Raw genomic sequence first — 16,213 nt, 5'->3', positions numbered from 1 at the left:
TGCTGAACACAGGTAACTGAAGCCCGTGTACCAAAGAGATGTGGATGGGGTACAACTTACTTTGAGAGCTGTGTGTCCCCACAGATCACCTGAAGGAAGGGAATAAAAACCCTACGGCTCCGATAAAAAAGCGATCTGAAAGTGCTGCTCTGAACTCTGGGAGCTCTGTGCTGGAGGTCAAGGCTCACCCTGCTCTAATGGCTGTAACACACCCCTGCGCTGCCACAGACATCAACTGCATGAAGCTTCTCCGTTATACCTGAAGGATACCTCTCCATTGTGACAAAAAGGCAACAATTTCCTTTCCAAGCCAACCTCTCCCATTAAATTGCAACCTCTTCTGTCGATACCCTGTTAAGACAGCACTTGGCTTTTTAATATTTTGCCTGTAGGATACATGCCAACTTGTCCTTGATGTAGAAAATTTTAATTCAAATCAATACGTGTACAAGGTCACTTTAAAATTCAATTAATATGAATGAAAAAATATGCCCCACAGTTCTGTGAGCTGAAAATGGAACAGCTGCGAGTTAAGTACTTCTGCAGCTTCTGTTTTGGTCTGTGTAAAAACAATGCGCTTCTCACTCGCTTTTAACTGAAGTGCACTGAATTCAGGCAGTGAAGTTATTTGTAATGCCCCTGCTTCCTAAAACGGCAGGCACCAGACGAAGGTAGGACAGGCAGCTGATTGCAATCTGCAATATTATGCAGCTTTTCTGACAAAAAGATAGAAAATAAAAATCTTGAAATATCCCAGCTTTAAAAATATTTTGTCTATCGCTAAGATAACTCTCAAAGAGCAGATGACAGATGCTGTATGCCAAGACTGGGGGAGGGGAAACAGAATAATCAGTAAAAATGCTTCAGATAATTTCTTGTAAGACTGCTAAAAACGTTCCCAGTTTGCATCGCTCACCAATCGGAGAAGAAAGAGATACCTTTCCAAATGAGTCAGTACCAGGGCCAAAATTAATCTATTAAATGAAAAGGATCAAAATCCATTTGCCATGCCAGAATCCTACCTGGAAGAAACCGCTTGCAACACACCCCTTAGTTTTGCCTCTTCACTGGAATGGATAGCAAATGAAAGGCCATTTTATAAATGATTTTAAAAAATGCATTAACAAACACTTCCTTCAGATTTTTCTGAAAGTTTAATATTAGGAGAAAGCGTGCTGGCAACACCGAGCTCCGACACTTTGCAGAAGATTCCCAGAGCTCCAGATTTCCCCTCAGCATCCCAGGGAATCTGCTGCTGATCCGAACTGCAGATGCTCTGCATTGCAGAGCTAGAAGAAAGAAAATGTTATTTTCAGTTACCGGGGTACCTCCCTGCTAGTATAGAAAGGATCATGAATTTGTACAAGGTTTCTATTCACCTTTCAAAAGAACAAGGCAACATCAAAGCAGACAAGCAACCAAGCTGTACACATTTGCAGCAAAAGGCCAGGCACCTGCTCCTCCTGGTACAGCCTGTCAGAAGCCTTTCCTCCCACTCCTACATCTATCTTACTAATCACTAGAATGGCTGGAAATCCTATTTATATATACTGAAATAGGAGGTTTTGTATTCACTACATAAATCAGCCTCACCCCTCCAAAACCCTTCAGCTAGCTTTCTTCTCCCTGAGTCTCATTTGCTGCTAGTATCAGAGCTGCACTTCCCCTCACATGCTCATTATTCTTTAATGATGCCTATTTGTAAATAGCAAGATAAGATGCAATTAAGCTATTAGAGTCTAAATAAACAAACGTACCAATTAGGTGCTTTACAAGGAAGTTTTTCTCTTTTTTTCTTTTTCCTCCTTATTTTAATGTAAGGGCTGGAATTTACCTTTCATTAATCTAATCCAATTGCAATAGCGCACGATAACAAGTTAACATAAAGGATTTAAATGATTTTGCCGTATTAAGGACAACAAGCTGGTGAAGCTCTCCTTTAATACCATGGCACATTCTGCTAATAAAGCAAACAAACTGCCACTCAATGGTGTTGTGCCAGCAGCCAGGCACAAACGTGGATCCGTGATGCTGGACCAGCACTGCTAGGGATGGCAAAATGGACTTTGTCTCTTCCTATTCTAAATTACAGCACAGCATACATTTTTCAGAGATGAAAATGGCATCTGGTCTTGTAGAACATAAAACTGCAACAATGCTTCTTCTAACTTCAGGTCACTATTTCCCTCCCCCAATTTTTCAGCTTCTCCCAAGACCGGGTTGCCTTGAACAACTATCAGTTGGGGTCCCTTTTAATGGACAAACAAATCAATGTCTGAAAGTATTTTCCCCCCAGAAAATCACGATTTCATGTGAAACTCTGATGAACAAAATTCAGACATAAGAAATTATTCAGATTTAGTGAACAGATGTCTAGCCTATTTGCAATTAATACAGCCCACATCCATACAAACACACTGTTTAAAATGCTTGGAACAAGATTTAAAAGTTGAAATGCAAAATGTGTCTGATTTCACTGAGAACAAACAGAAATTGTGTAAAAATGTTTCATGTTTTTATAGGCAAGATCCACTAAAATTGCAGGCGTCTGTATAAATGCATAAAATGTCTTCAACATCAGAAAGTTTGTAAGATAACATGAAAACAAGAAATGGCAGTTTTTGAAATGAGCTTTGCTTAAGGCAGAAACAACTTTTCCAATGGAGAGTTAATTACACGTAGCATGATGCTTAAGAAACAGCTCAAAATACAGAAGGAGATTCATTATTTGTAAAAATATTTACCTGGTGTTCCTAACTTGGAGAGCAGTGCCTGTACATAGCTTTACAAACACTGGGGAGATGAAGATACTTGAAGACCAAGTGGCTTCTGGATCAAGATGAGCAGAAGTGGCTACGTTTGCATGGCCTGAAGAAGTCCGTTTAGGGCTAATATGTACCACGTTGTAAAATACTTCTGATACCAAAGGAATGAATTGTACTCAGGAATTACAAGTGCCACACCAGAAAAAATAGTCTTAATGCTGGTAACAGAAATAAGGCACGTGAAACAGCCACACAATTGTTGCATATGCAGATACTTCGTTAGAAATAAAGTCTATCTAGGAAGATGACTAACTATTTAATACCATAAAAAAAAATAGGCCTTTTTCATTAATTAAAAATCTATTTGTGTTTTCTTAACACGAGATGAGGTTTCTCTCTTTACAGCTCCTGGCAACTGACCAACAAAATCTCACAAAAAATCTTAAGAAGGCCTCAGTTCCCTCTGCTGCTGCTGCAAATTAATTTTGCATAACACTGTTATTAAAGCAGAAATAATTCTATGTTTAGTCTTTTTTATGCATAGCGCGATTAAAAGATTAATAGAAAAATCACTACTGAAGATTGGGATTAAACAGCACCTTGAAATGGTAAACTGCTTTTAAAGTCAGTTGAGCATTTCACACAGCTCTGAAAGGTTTCAATTATTTATGTGTTTGGTCTGTGCAGCATAAATCCAGACTAATGAGGTACAATTGCTGTGTATAAATCTAAAACACAAAAATCTCCTTATTGTCTGGAGGAAGCAGCAACCTCGAAGGACCAGGAGGCAGAAACCTTTCAAGGCACAGCATTTGTGCTCACAGGAATACTTTCTGCCCCCCTCCCTTGAAGTTCTCGGCTTACTGAAGAGCTGCACCCTGCTGAGGGAGAGCTCAGCTTCATGCAGAGGTTACCAGCACTGGGACTCAGACCTGCAGCTCCCACAGCTGGTAATTACCCCTCTAGCAGACTCTGAAAGCCCCACCACTACAGCTAAGGACGTCACTCGATTTCCATGTGCGCACGAAGGTGGGCACCAATCAGTTTGGGGCTGAAATTTTCTGAATTAGATCATCTTTTCCTGAAGATGATTTTGAGGCTCTTTCCAGTTATTCTGAAGTTTCAACGAATCTCGCAGGCACGCCCTTATCTTTCTTCCCCACCTCCTTCCAATAGTTTGCACATTCTTAAAATATATATCCTGCTTATCAGTGCCTTTGATGATGAATAATGTGTGTTTCTGGCAAACCAAAGGATTGGACTTAAAGATGTCTTAATATAACAATGATACCTCTGTGGTAAAGATCTTCAGAAGTAATGGCAGATATGATACAAACAGTACACAAATAAAAATGGTTCCGACGATGGTTGGTTAATTATCTTTGGACTAATTGTATGGTCATGAAATACTTTAACAAAACAAGCATCATCTGAATCCTTTGGTATTATGGTAAATCACTGCTGCGGGCGAGCAACTCCACATCTAACTTGGGATGAGTTCAGAGTGAGAAATGACAAGTTCTGCAGAAACCTCCCTTCTTCTGGGGGAGGTGCTCTTCACACTGCCCATCCTGCAGCACCTTTTGCTGAGAGATTTGTGGCTGAAAACAGCAAAAGCTTCTGCAGCAGTCGGAGCCAGATGGAAAGTGCCATATTGGCAACATCAACTGAGACAGATGGGAAAGAAGGAAAACCTGCCTAAAAGAAAAAATGATAAACCCATCACAAAATCACATGCAAAAATACTTTAAAAACAGTGGTTTTGATCTCTGATCCGAGGAAAATAAGCAATCCACTGGTTCAATACAGGACTGTTGTCTTGTAGCAACAATAATGTCCTTGATTGAGAGACTAACATTATTCAGTAAGTTATGACTAATTGCAAATGAGGCTTCTTTAACAGTTACCTTTTTTCCAACACACCTTGCACCCAACCAGTTGTATCCAAGATAACTTAAAAAATTCCCTAGTTGTGCCCAGTTCTTGAAAAGCATCACATGTTTTCTGACCTCAAAAAGACATCAGAATCGGGAGGAAACTACTAGGTGCAGAGAGGGACTCTTAAGAGAATGGAAATGGTTTCCAAATATAGAAGTAAAATAAGATTTTTTCTACAGTGAAATAGTTAAACATAAAGTCAGCTTAACAGCAAATGCAAAAGCTTCCACAACTTAGAGCTTCTTAGGACTGCACTGATGAATTCAATTCTTTTATGGAATATGTTGTTCCACTTGGTGAATCCAACAATTGCAGATTAAATGATTTAATGCCAGTGGAAGCCAGCTGTACATTTTAACCTCTGGCTCAGTTAATCTCTAGCAAATTTTGGACTGCTTAAGAAAGTTAACAGTCAGACGTTAAAGAATTGATTAATTAAAATAGAACGTATTCACTGCTATACTTATTATTGAGACATTATTAGAAACTCAGAAGAAAGAAAATCTATAAATAAGGGAGTATTCAATTCAATGAACACTAAAAAAAATAGAAATTCTTGATTCAAAGAAGCTGTTGTGCCAAAATATCTGACTTTCACATTCCTTTCACTATCCAGCTACACTCACGCGCACACTGTAGCCTCTCGTAGCAGCCTATGTGAGAAGGGAAAATGCAAGAGGAAGTTGCAATGAATGATCTGTGACAGAAAAGACTGACTCAGTCCCAGATTTTCACTTGGATATAGAATACTTTCCACTTTCATTTAAAAGCTGTCAAAAGATGAGTCTTCTGTCTTTTATTTGGCCACAGAAGAATCAGCTTCCAAGTGCCATGCTTTAAGAGTTCAACCCTCTTTCTGTGTTGCTGTCCTCGAGTAAAAACTTTACAGATTCCTCTCCTGCCATAAGCACAACAGCTGCCTGTGAAAATTGATGTGAACAATAGGCTCTTCTGGAATGAAATCCTGCTTGGTCAGGCAGAAGTAAGTCGAATGTATTGGACTTGTTTATCTATAATCCAGCCTTTACTGCTCATTTACTTCAAAGGCAAATTCCTGACTTCATCATAGAACAGAAATTCACTGGACCAAGAGCAATTTGAACAAATTTAGACAAAGGAAACCAATACGATTTCTCTCTTCCTCCTGCCACTTCTTTTTCTTAATTATCATGATTGAGATACACTTATTGCCAAGACTGTTGAAAAACAGAGTATCTGAGTTCACATTCACATTTCTACAATCTTACTTAACGATAAAAAACATGTAAAGGTGAAATTCTTTTTATCATCTATTTGCCTAAAAGCGAAAGAGATCTTACACAGCTGGGTCAAATGAAGAACGGCATGTTTCTGGGGAAAAAAAAATAATCTTTAATAGCCTGCCTTTCAGAAATAGCAATTCAATCCCTTAAAAAATCCATGTGAAAGGACTGAACGACCCAACTCACCAGCAGCATTGCCGAGGTTCCGTTGGGCCGGGAGAGCTGGATAGACATCTCAGGGAACATCCTGTCAATGCGATTGATCACATCATCAACGTACCTGCCAAAGAACACAACAGAATTACACACATGCCCCTTGTCACAGACCCACAGGTTTTTACTTATTTTTAATGTCCACAGGATTTCCTTGAATTATTTTAATTTATTTTAATTATCTTTGGTACATACAAGATGGCAACTACGATCAAAATTAAAGTACGAGAATAAAAAGGAATTGACAGACCTTGAATACATGCAAACTATGAGCTACACCCAGGTGGATGTTGCACATACTTACCACTTCAATAAAGATAATAAAATATTAAAATGCACAGCATTTTCAAAAACCAGAAGGTAGGATATAAGTAAATACGGGCTTTTGTTTAAGAGAAAAGTATTTTTGCAAAGCATTTTTAAATTGAGCCAGATATCCTTTATTATGTAACATGAAAGCCTGCAAATGTTTGAAACTAAACAGGACAGAATTTGTCAGGCAAGCTCCCCAGGGATGTTTTGCCCATCAGTGTTACAGGACACCCAGATCAAGGTGGCCTGCTTTCTCACAGCACTCATGGAATGATAAAACTCAGCAAAACCTCTCCCACCATGCAAAGCTGCCTTAAAACCTTCATCTGCACTTCTAGTGGAGCAGAAAAGTTTCCCCATTCATTTGAATGACTCATTAACAGCTTGTTTGCTAATAAGCAGCCAAAATATCCACAAACCAAGATCCTTCTTAGCGTGGTGAACAAGGAGACATACAAATGCTTCAGGATGAGTAATCTACACATCCAACAGTACACGCCTAATTTTAAACATTACTGAATCCCAAATCCCTTGTGTGCGGATGGGGATGTCTGACTGAGAAGCTGGTGAAAAGAAACTCTGCATTTCTCAATTAGGATATGGTTAGGAACATGCCTCACAGCCTTGGACATTTTAATGCAAATTATCACAGAATTTAAATTTTCTGAGTTTTGGGTGATAATTTAAAATCAAATAAAATACGAAGTTGTACATCATAAAACAAAAGACAAAGCCTACATGCATTAAAGATGAAGAAAATCAAGTAATTTTAAACCACAGAATCAACACTCTGCACTCTGGTATTTTATCTGCTTGTATCTCTCAAAAACCCCAGTGGTCATGTGTATTTATCCTCTGAAAACACGATCTATGTTGGATGGAGGTGATTAATTCTTCAACTCCCTCTTAGTCCTGATGATTTTTAAATGTAAAACCTGTCTTGACTGCATGCCTTCAAGCTATGCTCAAAGCCAACTGCCATCACGTGTTACCTGAGGAGGAGAAAGAGATCCTTGATTCTCTTTTCTGAGCCTTTTCTGAGGCTGGTGTGAGGCAGAACTGGGAGCTCTGGGGTTGCCACCAGTCCTGCCCTGAAGTAAACCCATAAAGCTATGCAATTAAGTCAAAAGCTGATACAAAAGAGAATTCTTCTGAAGACTACTGTTCAGGTTAACCCAGTGTTCAGTTCTACCAGAAGCTGGTTACTAAGATATTGGGGTTTGGGATTGGTTTTCTAATGCTCAAGGAAACCAATCCAAGAAAACCAACCCAACAAAAAATAACCAACAGAAATTCATGTTACTTTGGCAAGGCACAGCAGCCATGGGGTCCAACCCAACAAGTGGCTATTTCCTTCCCTTCTCAATCAAGAGAATCTCAGAGAAAATCCATGAGCCTTTTACCTTTATTTCAAAGCAGCCGTCAGCATTTCCAGAGGATGCATCAGACCAGAAGGGCTCCTCAAAGATTCACATGTAGTTACTGAATTAGCATGATGGCCTCAAATACATACAACCTAACACATGGCAAAGAGCCGTGCTCTTCAGAGAGGAGATCAGGTAAAACACCCTGCAAAGCATGGCTACGTTGAGGTTGGACTTGATGATCTTGAAGGTCTTTTCCAACCTGAGCTGCTGCCTGTAACTTATTTTGCAGAACTGAAATGCATTAATTTAGTGCCAAAATAAGCAAAGTCACAATTTACACATCTCTATCCAGCAAGCTACAGCTCAAAAATATGACAGCTCCTATTTATGTTACAAAACTTCTCACAGACTATCAGAGAAATGTAGCACTTAAGGACAGAGAAAAGTTTAATTTTACTTCTGCTATGAGCACTTCCAATGTACTCACCATGTCTCAGTACTCTCCTACTTAGAAAAGACGCTGGTTGGAATGAGCATTTGCAGACACAAGTAGTAACAGAGCAGGAAAAAGCACGTGGAAATAGATTTGCTGAAACGTTAGGCATATCTTCAGCTTAAGAAAAAAACACACTGAACTCTCAGAATTACACGCAAGCTGAAATTATATGGCAGTAAATTCCCCTCTCACCCTAAAACAGCTGTTCTTTCATGTACAAAGAGTTCAAAAGAGTGTCCAGAGAGACGAAGGATGCTCCAACAGGCCTGAAGTCAGACTGCAAAAGACCATACCCATCTAATGTAATTTTACTGGTCAGTGACAGGATTTCTAAAGAAGCTTTAATAGCAGGTTTGTACAAACTTCATCATCCCATTTTCCTCATCCCTCCCTCCCTCATGACATAGATTCATGGTTCTTAAGGAGGTTTTAAAATTATTTCTGAACAGAAAATCTTTATTTTAGAAATGATAAATAGTACCAATCAGCTGTATGCATCTGAATGTGCAACTGAACCCTGTCCAGTAAGATGAGACCTGACATCAGAGATCCTCCAAGGCTGTCAACACTATAAATCGTTATTTCCATTTTAATGCAGTAGTGTAGCCTTTTGGATAAACATGCTATATTAATACTGCAGAGGTCAAATGCACCAATCTACCCCAGGAACACCAGCAAAGACTGGAACAAATTCTGAATGCTATCCTCCAAATAAAGCTTTTTTTGTTATGAACGTACAAGATAAAACAATGCTAGAACAAAGCAAAAGAGCTATTCTTTGAAAACTTAGCAATAGCCATGTGTGTAAATCCTTTAGTCCGTATTACAAGAATAATGCCTGGAACTGGCAGAAAAAACTTATGAAGCCAATTATAAAATACTGGTATTAGTGGACTAATTAGCTATGCAAGCCAGATGAGATGTTTCATGCTGAAACATCAGGTTGACAACATAAAAATAATACAGGAACTATCTTTGCAGACAGACACTCTTTGATTCACACCTAGGCCCCCTGTAACACAGTAATAGGGAGAACTAATTCATTATAAAATGCCTTTCAATGCCGTACTGGACAGATGGCTTGGTTCTCTAATGTGACCTCTCTCTCTCTCTCTGTTTTTTTTATTCTTTATTTTTTTTTATTATTACTGGATCAGATCCAGCGATCCAACGTTAGTGTGATGTTTAGCAGCTCAGACAAGATTTAAATAGCATTTATCCCACACAGTATTTCACTCGCATGCTGTTCATTTTTCCACTCAATATTTCCCTTTAAAACTTAGAAATATAGGTGTTTGTAACCTATTTTGGAGGAGATCCTCCAAAAGAAGAACTTTTTGCTAAATGATTGTGGAGGGAGTCAGACAGATGTCTGCAATACAACGGAGCTTCACCGTTCCTGAATCGCTCGGTGGAAAAAACAGTGCATGGGATGAAGAGCAGCTCTTCATTCTGCTCAATCTGTGACTCGTGGTACTCTGCACAGCAAAAGGGGAAACTCAACATACACTGCATCACTTCCTAGCACCGCACCTACTTACTCCCAGACTTCTGGGGAAGGTTTTTTGCTCCTGTTGACATCAGAGCCAATAATTTCATAAAGAGGGTAAATAGCTTTCAGACAAACTGACCGATACTGTATTTTAGAACATACAGTCACAGTTCTGGCGTGATCTATTAACCACAGAATTAAAGTTTTAATTTGATTCGGCCGCCTGCTGAGCTAGTCTCCACAGGTAGCAAATTCAAGTTGATAGAAGGCTTTTGAGAAGCATCAATTAACAATAGCTATTAAAACAGTGACCTCTGCCAGCTATTGTGAAATGACACTTCCTGCTTGGGTAGGCAGTGAAGAGCATGAAAAGGAATTCGACAACTCTCACGCTGAGAAAGCAACATCACGCCTCAAGACATCTCATTAGGCAGCTGTCACAACCCACGGTATCTATAGACCAACCTGGAAATTTCTGCCTCTTTCCCCAAATTCCTCAGTTGATCAGTTGCTATTTCAGCCTCTTGCTCTTTCTATCTAGAAACTCTAAAAGTGCCCATGTTTGCTGACACAAGCACCACAGGCATTTGCCTGTTTTGACCACCTTCTCCAGCTAAAAAATGCCCAGTCGGGTTGCCTTGTCTCAGAGCTGTGCCACCAGGCTCTCACCCTCTGAACTAACTGCTATAGTGGTTTCTCCTCTCTCATCGAAGCTTAAGAGTTTCTGTTGGTGAGGACTCCAGCCAGGCTCCTCTCCATGGATTGGAAAGAGCAAATTTGCTAAGATATCCTGGACAACAACTCATGCCCAACCCAGCTGAAATATAGGGAAGTGAGACAGCATGCATCTGAAAGCACAAGGATTCAGTCCCAGACCTGAGAGAAGGCAGCTTGCCACTGATTTCAACAAGTTAGCTTGGTTTCAGCTGTGCTAGGAATCTTATTCTGGTCACAAAAGAATGACATTTCATTACTGAGTGGATGCAAAAGATTAAGTCATGTTATGTGCCCAAATAGTCTGTAAGTGTTTACATATAAACATGGGGCGATCTGCTTCAAAAGCATATGCATGGAGAGCAGCATCCAGTCCTTAACCATCTGCGCTCAGGAAAGGCCAAACTAGTACAGCACTTAGAAAAGCACACAGAGCAGTTTGGACAGATCTCTAGAAACTAAGACAGTGTTTAAGGATTGGACTCGCAAAGGCATTTCAAAACCTGAGGCTGTGATTCAACAATTTCCAGTCTCCAGCACCAATAGTGACATAAGGCACTGACACATGCCAGCCCCCTCAACCACACTGTGCTAGGAGAGCTGAATCAAAGAGCTGATCTGGTTTAAAAAGATAGGAAACACTTTAAATGTAAACCAGTGTCATGATTCAGCCCTGTGCCTGCACAATTCCTGCGGGGATCAAAGCTCCCAGGACAGGAATGCTGCACACTGGTGTCATTTCATTACAACATTAAAACATTGTTTTACTGCGAAATATGCTACTTGGTAATACTTCCTTGTTTACTCAACCAACAATTCTGCATTATTCAGTGCCACTGAGAATCTGCTGATAAGGGATGAGGTGTAAGCACATAAGGAACTTCCTCAAAAGTAAGAAGTGACAGCGATGCTACAAATCCAGGCAGGTTTCTCATGCTGAATACTTACAAAATGCAAACCTGCCCTGAACCAGACTCTGGACATCCACATGTTAAGCTAAATAAGAACACCTCTTTGAAAATAAATAATAAATACATTTTGTCAGAGCTCTGTTTCATGTGGTTTTGAAGAAAGAGCAAATAGACTTCTGTTCACAACATCGGATTGCAGTGTATCATCTTAAGTAGTGCAACTCTAATAAGGAAAACCTCAAATTACAGAGACCTTGCTGTCAAATTCCCATAGACATTTCACCAGATGGTTGAAATAAGCTTTCCTGGTACTTATGTAGAATGTTCTTCAAAATGCCTTAAATGCACAGTAGTAATCAAGAGACGAATACAGATATTGCAATGTGTGAAGGCTGGTTAACAAAATAAGCATGCATCTGCTTTACAGTCATCACCAGAATCTTGTCTGGGCTTGTTACTAGACCGTGTGCTTTATGAAAAACATCATTAACTCCCTTATATGCACCTCAAGAGGAAAAACAGCCCTCCTAACATCAGTAATAACAATTCCAGAAGCAATGCTTCACAGCACATATGCATCGCTTATTTCTTCTTGTTCGAGAAAGTAGATGTTGCTCCACAAGCAACATTAAATGCTAACAGCAGTAATTTTCCAGGGCCTGGGTAAGAATCAGAACTATTACACGAACATTTATCTACAAAGATGGTTCTTGTAACTTGCCAAGCAATTTGTGTCCCACCCATTAGCTGAAATTTGCACACACACAATCAAGCTTCCACACAGTAAAGCTATGTCATTAGTCCTTAGGATTAACTTGGGCCAAGAGATCCAGCTGGCCTTCACAAAAACCTGTCAGCACAAACTGCACTCACCACAGCAGAGAGATGGGCAATGCCCACCCCCTCCTGCCCTCGTAGCTTAGAGTTCATCTCAGGCTTCTTGGATGTGCACCGCAGTGCAAGATCATGTCCTGCACTTCCACATCAACCATGGAGCACTGGGAGAGAGGGAGAGCAGACTGGGACTTGTGGACGTACAGTAAACACTGGGCAGTGCTTTGTCAAACATCGTGTTAGTCCTGCTCGTAAAAAAGCTTACAGGCTGAAGTGGTTTTTGGCTCACCTGTCTTGCCAGGCTCCTAAACAAAAAGGGAGGGCTTCCCTTCTTTGGGCTGAATACGTGATGGGATCCTGATGCTACACATTATTCCATGCTGCCTTTTTTTTTCTTTTCTAAGCCAGTATTTTATAATACATTATTTTCAGCTCTGCTATTGAAGCATTATTTCAATAGCACTATCTTCTCACTTTTTTTTGAACTTTATATCTCCCTCAACAGAGGGGAAATGACAGTACTTACCTGCTTTTATGAAAAGCAACAGATAATGCCTGATACCTATTACGTATTCTGTACCTATCACAACTAGTGAGATTTTACTTCTGAGCTGATCGACTGATGAATAGAAAACATAATACATTCTGCACAATTACACCTTTCTAAGCACTGTTACTTGCCAGCACTGCTGGAAGGGGGAGATCTCGGCAGTCACTTACGTTACATGCATCAATCCCTGATCTTAGTGAAGGCAACCAAAACTGCACAGGTGAGGATATAATCCTCCGACGAATGTCTAGCAGTATCAGGGCAGGAGAGCACAGCAGAGCATTCCTTAGCACAGGTTTTGTTTGCACTGGTTTAGTTACCACAGCCCTGACATCTCCTGCTTCAAAGTGTCCCCTACTTAAATCAGATGCTGACGGCATACAGGCAGTACTCTCTGGTTTTTAAACATTCTTTATATTCAGAATGGCTCAGTACTCTGAAAATCTGTTTCAGTAGATTTCCTCATCCTTACCATATGTTACTCCATTTGTAGCCAAAACTGAAGGAAACTTAATGTCTCTGCCATGTCAGCACCTGATGCAGGCATGAGCATGCATCAACTCCGATGAAAGAGTTTTACTCTAGCACTATTACCTTAGAACCTGTACTGGATGCTAGCTGCACTGTGGAAGCAGATTTCTAAAGCTCATAATCATGCTAACATGTAAGGACACTCAGATAAACAGAACGCCTGAAGGAGCGTATTAGTCAAGAGAAAAAGCAAAGCAAAACAAAATCATAGACATGAAGACATTCGAAATCCGTCTTCTGCAATTTCACTGAAGTCCCCGTAGTGATGCATTATATTGCACTGCTCAGTTCCTTACTTCAGAATTAGACTATTCCTGTAGAACAGGATTTTGGAGTACACAGTGGGAGCACTAGGAAGCAGAGTCAAGAGAAGGCATATTTGTGTGCGTACCACATACACACCTAAATACACATCTGTTTATACTTACTCAAATAAATAAACAAAAATAATGAAAAAATATCAAGGCACCAAGAGGAGAAAGCTTGGCAGGTGGGAGGTTCAAGCACGGAAAACCTGTTAGGTTTTCAGATGTCAAGACAAACATGAGAAGCCATTGAACAGAAGAGGCAGTTAAAATAAAGTTTGGTGGCTCATAAACAGGTCTCCCATGGAGGGGGGTGGGAGGGGAAGGGGGATGAAAAAAGTATGAAATACTCCAACAAACGATTTGTGCAACCCATTGCAATCAATCTGTTCTATGAACTTTTACCAAGTATCTCTTGCAAGTTTTATGATCACCTGTTTTCTAAGTTTTCTTGATTAATCCTGATTTTTCACTTCAAGATCAGGCTTTCACCAAGTATTTCAGTCTTTTTGCACTAATACTGAAATGGAAAATCTCTCTTAAAACTCAGAGGTTTATCACATGACTTCCTCAAGGGCATCTTTCCACCCTTCGGGTACAAAACCTGCATTTAATAAGTACAATCAGGTATTTATACATTCAAGAGTCTCCCATACAAACACTCGGTGGAGAGAAGCCCTTCTGAATCCTGCTTTCTAAAACTCACATCTTTCATCACCTTTTCCTCCAATGTGACTTTTTAGCCAATCAGGCTTCCTTAGGTTGGGATTTTCACAGGGCTCACTGAAAGTCAGCAAGGAGGGGAACCAATTCCCATAAGTACTCTGAAAAACGAAATTCCCCTTAATTCCACCACCATCCTGCAGAAGTAAACAACAGAGGCCGCTAAAGGGAACGGATTACGGCAGCAGTAACCCTTGGGCTCCCCAAATCCAGCCCCCACAGCGCAGCAAAGCAACTCTCTGCAATCACACTGTGCCTTTCTGGCTACCTTCCCACTCCTGTAATCAGGTTCCACCTCATGTGAGGTTATTTCCCCTCCCACACAAGGATCAGCGTGCAACCACAGAGGAGATCACAGCAGCCTGATGTTCACAGCAGCTTCTTTACTGCTAGAAGCCACGGTCTGCCTGCACTGCTCTGCTGTGCTCAACAGGCAGGGCAGGGATGAGCCTGACCTGAAGCTGAGGCTGTGCTGCAGGAAGCACGGCTTCTGCATCCCCCTGCCTTACCTGCACAGCTTCCCCAGAAAGCAAAACATACATCAGTGCTCACGATGAACGTATCTGAAGGAAAATACCTCCCCTTAGAACAACTGCCTTCAGTGCTAGCAAGAAGTGTCATTATTAGGAACTGCATTATGAAATACACTGATATTAAATACATTGATGAGCACCGACGGCTGCACTAACATGCTGCCCACTGCACTGTGAGCTGGGGAGCAAAGAGAGCCAGCCCAACCACACTGCACCTCACAGTGCTGCTGCAGTGGGGCCAGTAAAGGGTCTCTGGCAGCATCTGAAGACAATATGAGCCCAACCAACCTTTTCTAATCAGCAGCCAAAGCGTCTGGCCTGTCTGTCAGCAGCAGCATCTCCCAGCGGGGAGTGGTTTATTATTCTAATAAGATGCTCCACTGAAGAGAGGGTCAGCCGTGAAGCACTATCAGGAGAACATTTAATTAGATTTTTTTTACACTGACTGAAGACACTTCCAGCACACAGACAAAATTTTAAATACTGAGACAAATTATGTATTTTAAAGCAAGGTTACTTCTGTTTTCTTTGTTTTAAAAACAGTTTATATTCTCCTTTCTCTATTTTTTTTTTGTGTGTGATGGCTGCTCTCATTACGAAGCTGCACTGCCCAACTTACAGATTTGGTAATGATAAAACCTCCAAGTTGAATCCTCCAAAGTGCTCCACCAAGCAGACAGCTCTGTATTTTTTCTGGAAAGAATCTAAAAGACAGCATAAATCAAAACTAAATGCAGTTATGAACCAGTTGGTTCATCAGAGTGGAAGTTAGCTAAGTTTGATGCTACAGGCATGAATAACATATCGAAATATTACTGTGGCGTTTTAATTGAAAGTGTTCTATGTAAAGAAGTGAATGGGAGTTGGTTACATCAACACATAGAGTTAAAAACTTCCTGTATGGGCAGGCAGAACTTTCATGAAGAATAACCTTTAATCAGAGGTTTCCCTAATAACAACAGGAGGAAAGCTGAAGCCAATGACGGAGACCAGGGCTATTACAGATACCTCCATCACTTGGAAACTATTATCTCAAAGTCACGCTGCTACCACAATGCAGGTTCACCTAGCAACATGACAGCAAATTACATGATTAATTAGCTAACATGGAGCTACTGAGAGTCAACCAGTTGAAGGCGATGTCCTGCAGAAGCAGTGATGTTTCTGAGCATCAGTGAACTGGCAGATACTTCAGAATCCCTCGCCATTCATTCACAATTTGCATTCGCTATTCAGAGCATTGACATGTACTTCTGTACTTCTGGCA

At 40.5% G+C, this 16,213-nt stretch overlaps 1 protein-coding gene across 1 annotated transcript in view; it reads right to left on the bottom strand.

Moving 5' to 3' along the window:
- MED27 (mediator complex subunit 27) overlaps nucleotides 1-16,213 on the bottom strand; it is a 78,649-nt gene that overhangs the window by 20,953 nt on the left and 41,483 nt on the right. The window contains exon 4 of the mRNA XM_065737493.1: nucleotides 6,152-6,245. Within this exon, the coding sequence (XP_065593565.1) occupies nucleotides 6,152-6,245 (94 nt within the window). The remainder of the gene's footprint in view (nucleotides 1-6,151; nucleotides 6,246-16,213) is intronic.

This window comes from Cyrtonyx montezumae, unplaced genomic scaffold (genome assembly GCF_038088225.1).
Source record: "Cyrtonyx montezumae isolate F1298 unplaced genomic scaffold, pur_monq_1.0 scaffold_20, whole genome shotgun sequence".
Classification (NCBI taxonomy): Eukaryota; Metazoa; Chordata; class Aves; order Galliformes; family Odontophoridae; genus Cyrtonyx; species Cyrtonyx montezumae.
Note: the sequence above shows the minus strand (reverse complement) of the source record. Positions and strands in the feature narration are given on the sequence as shown.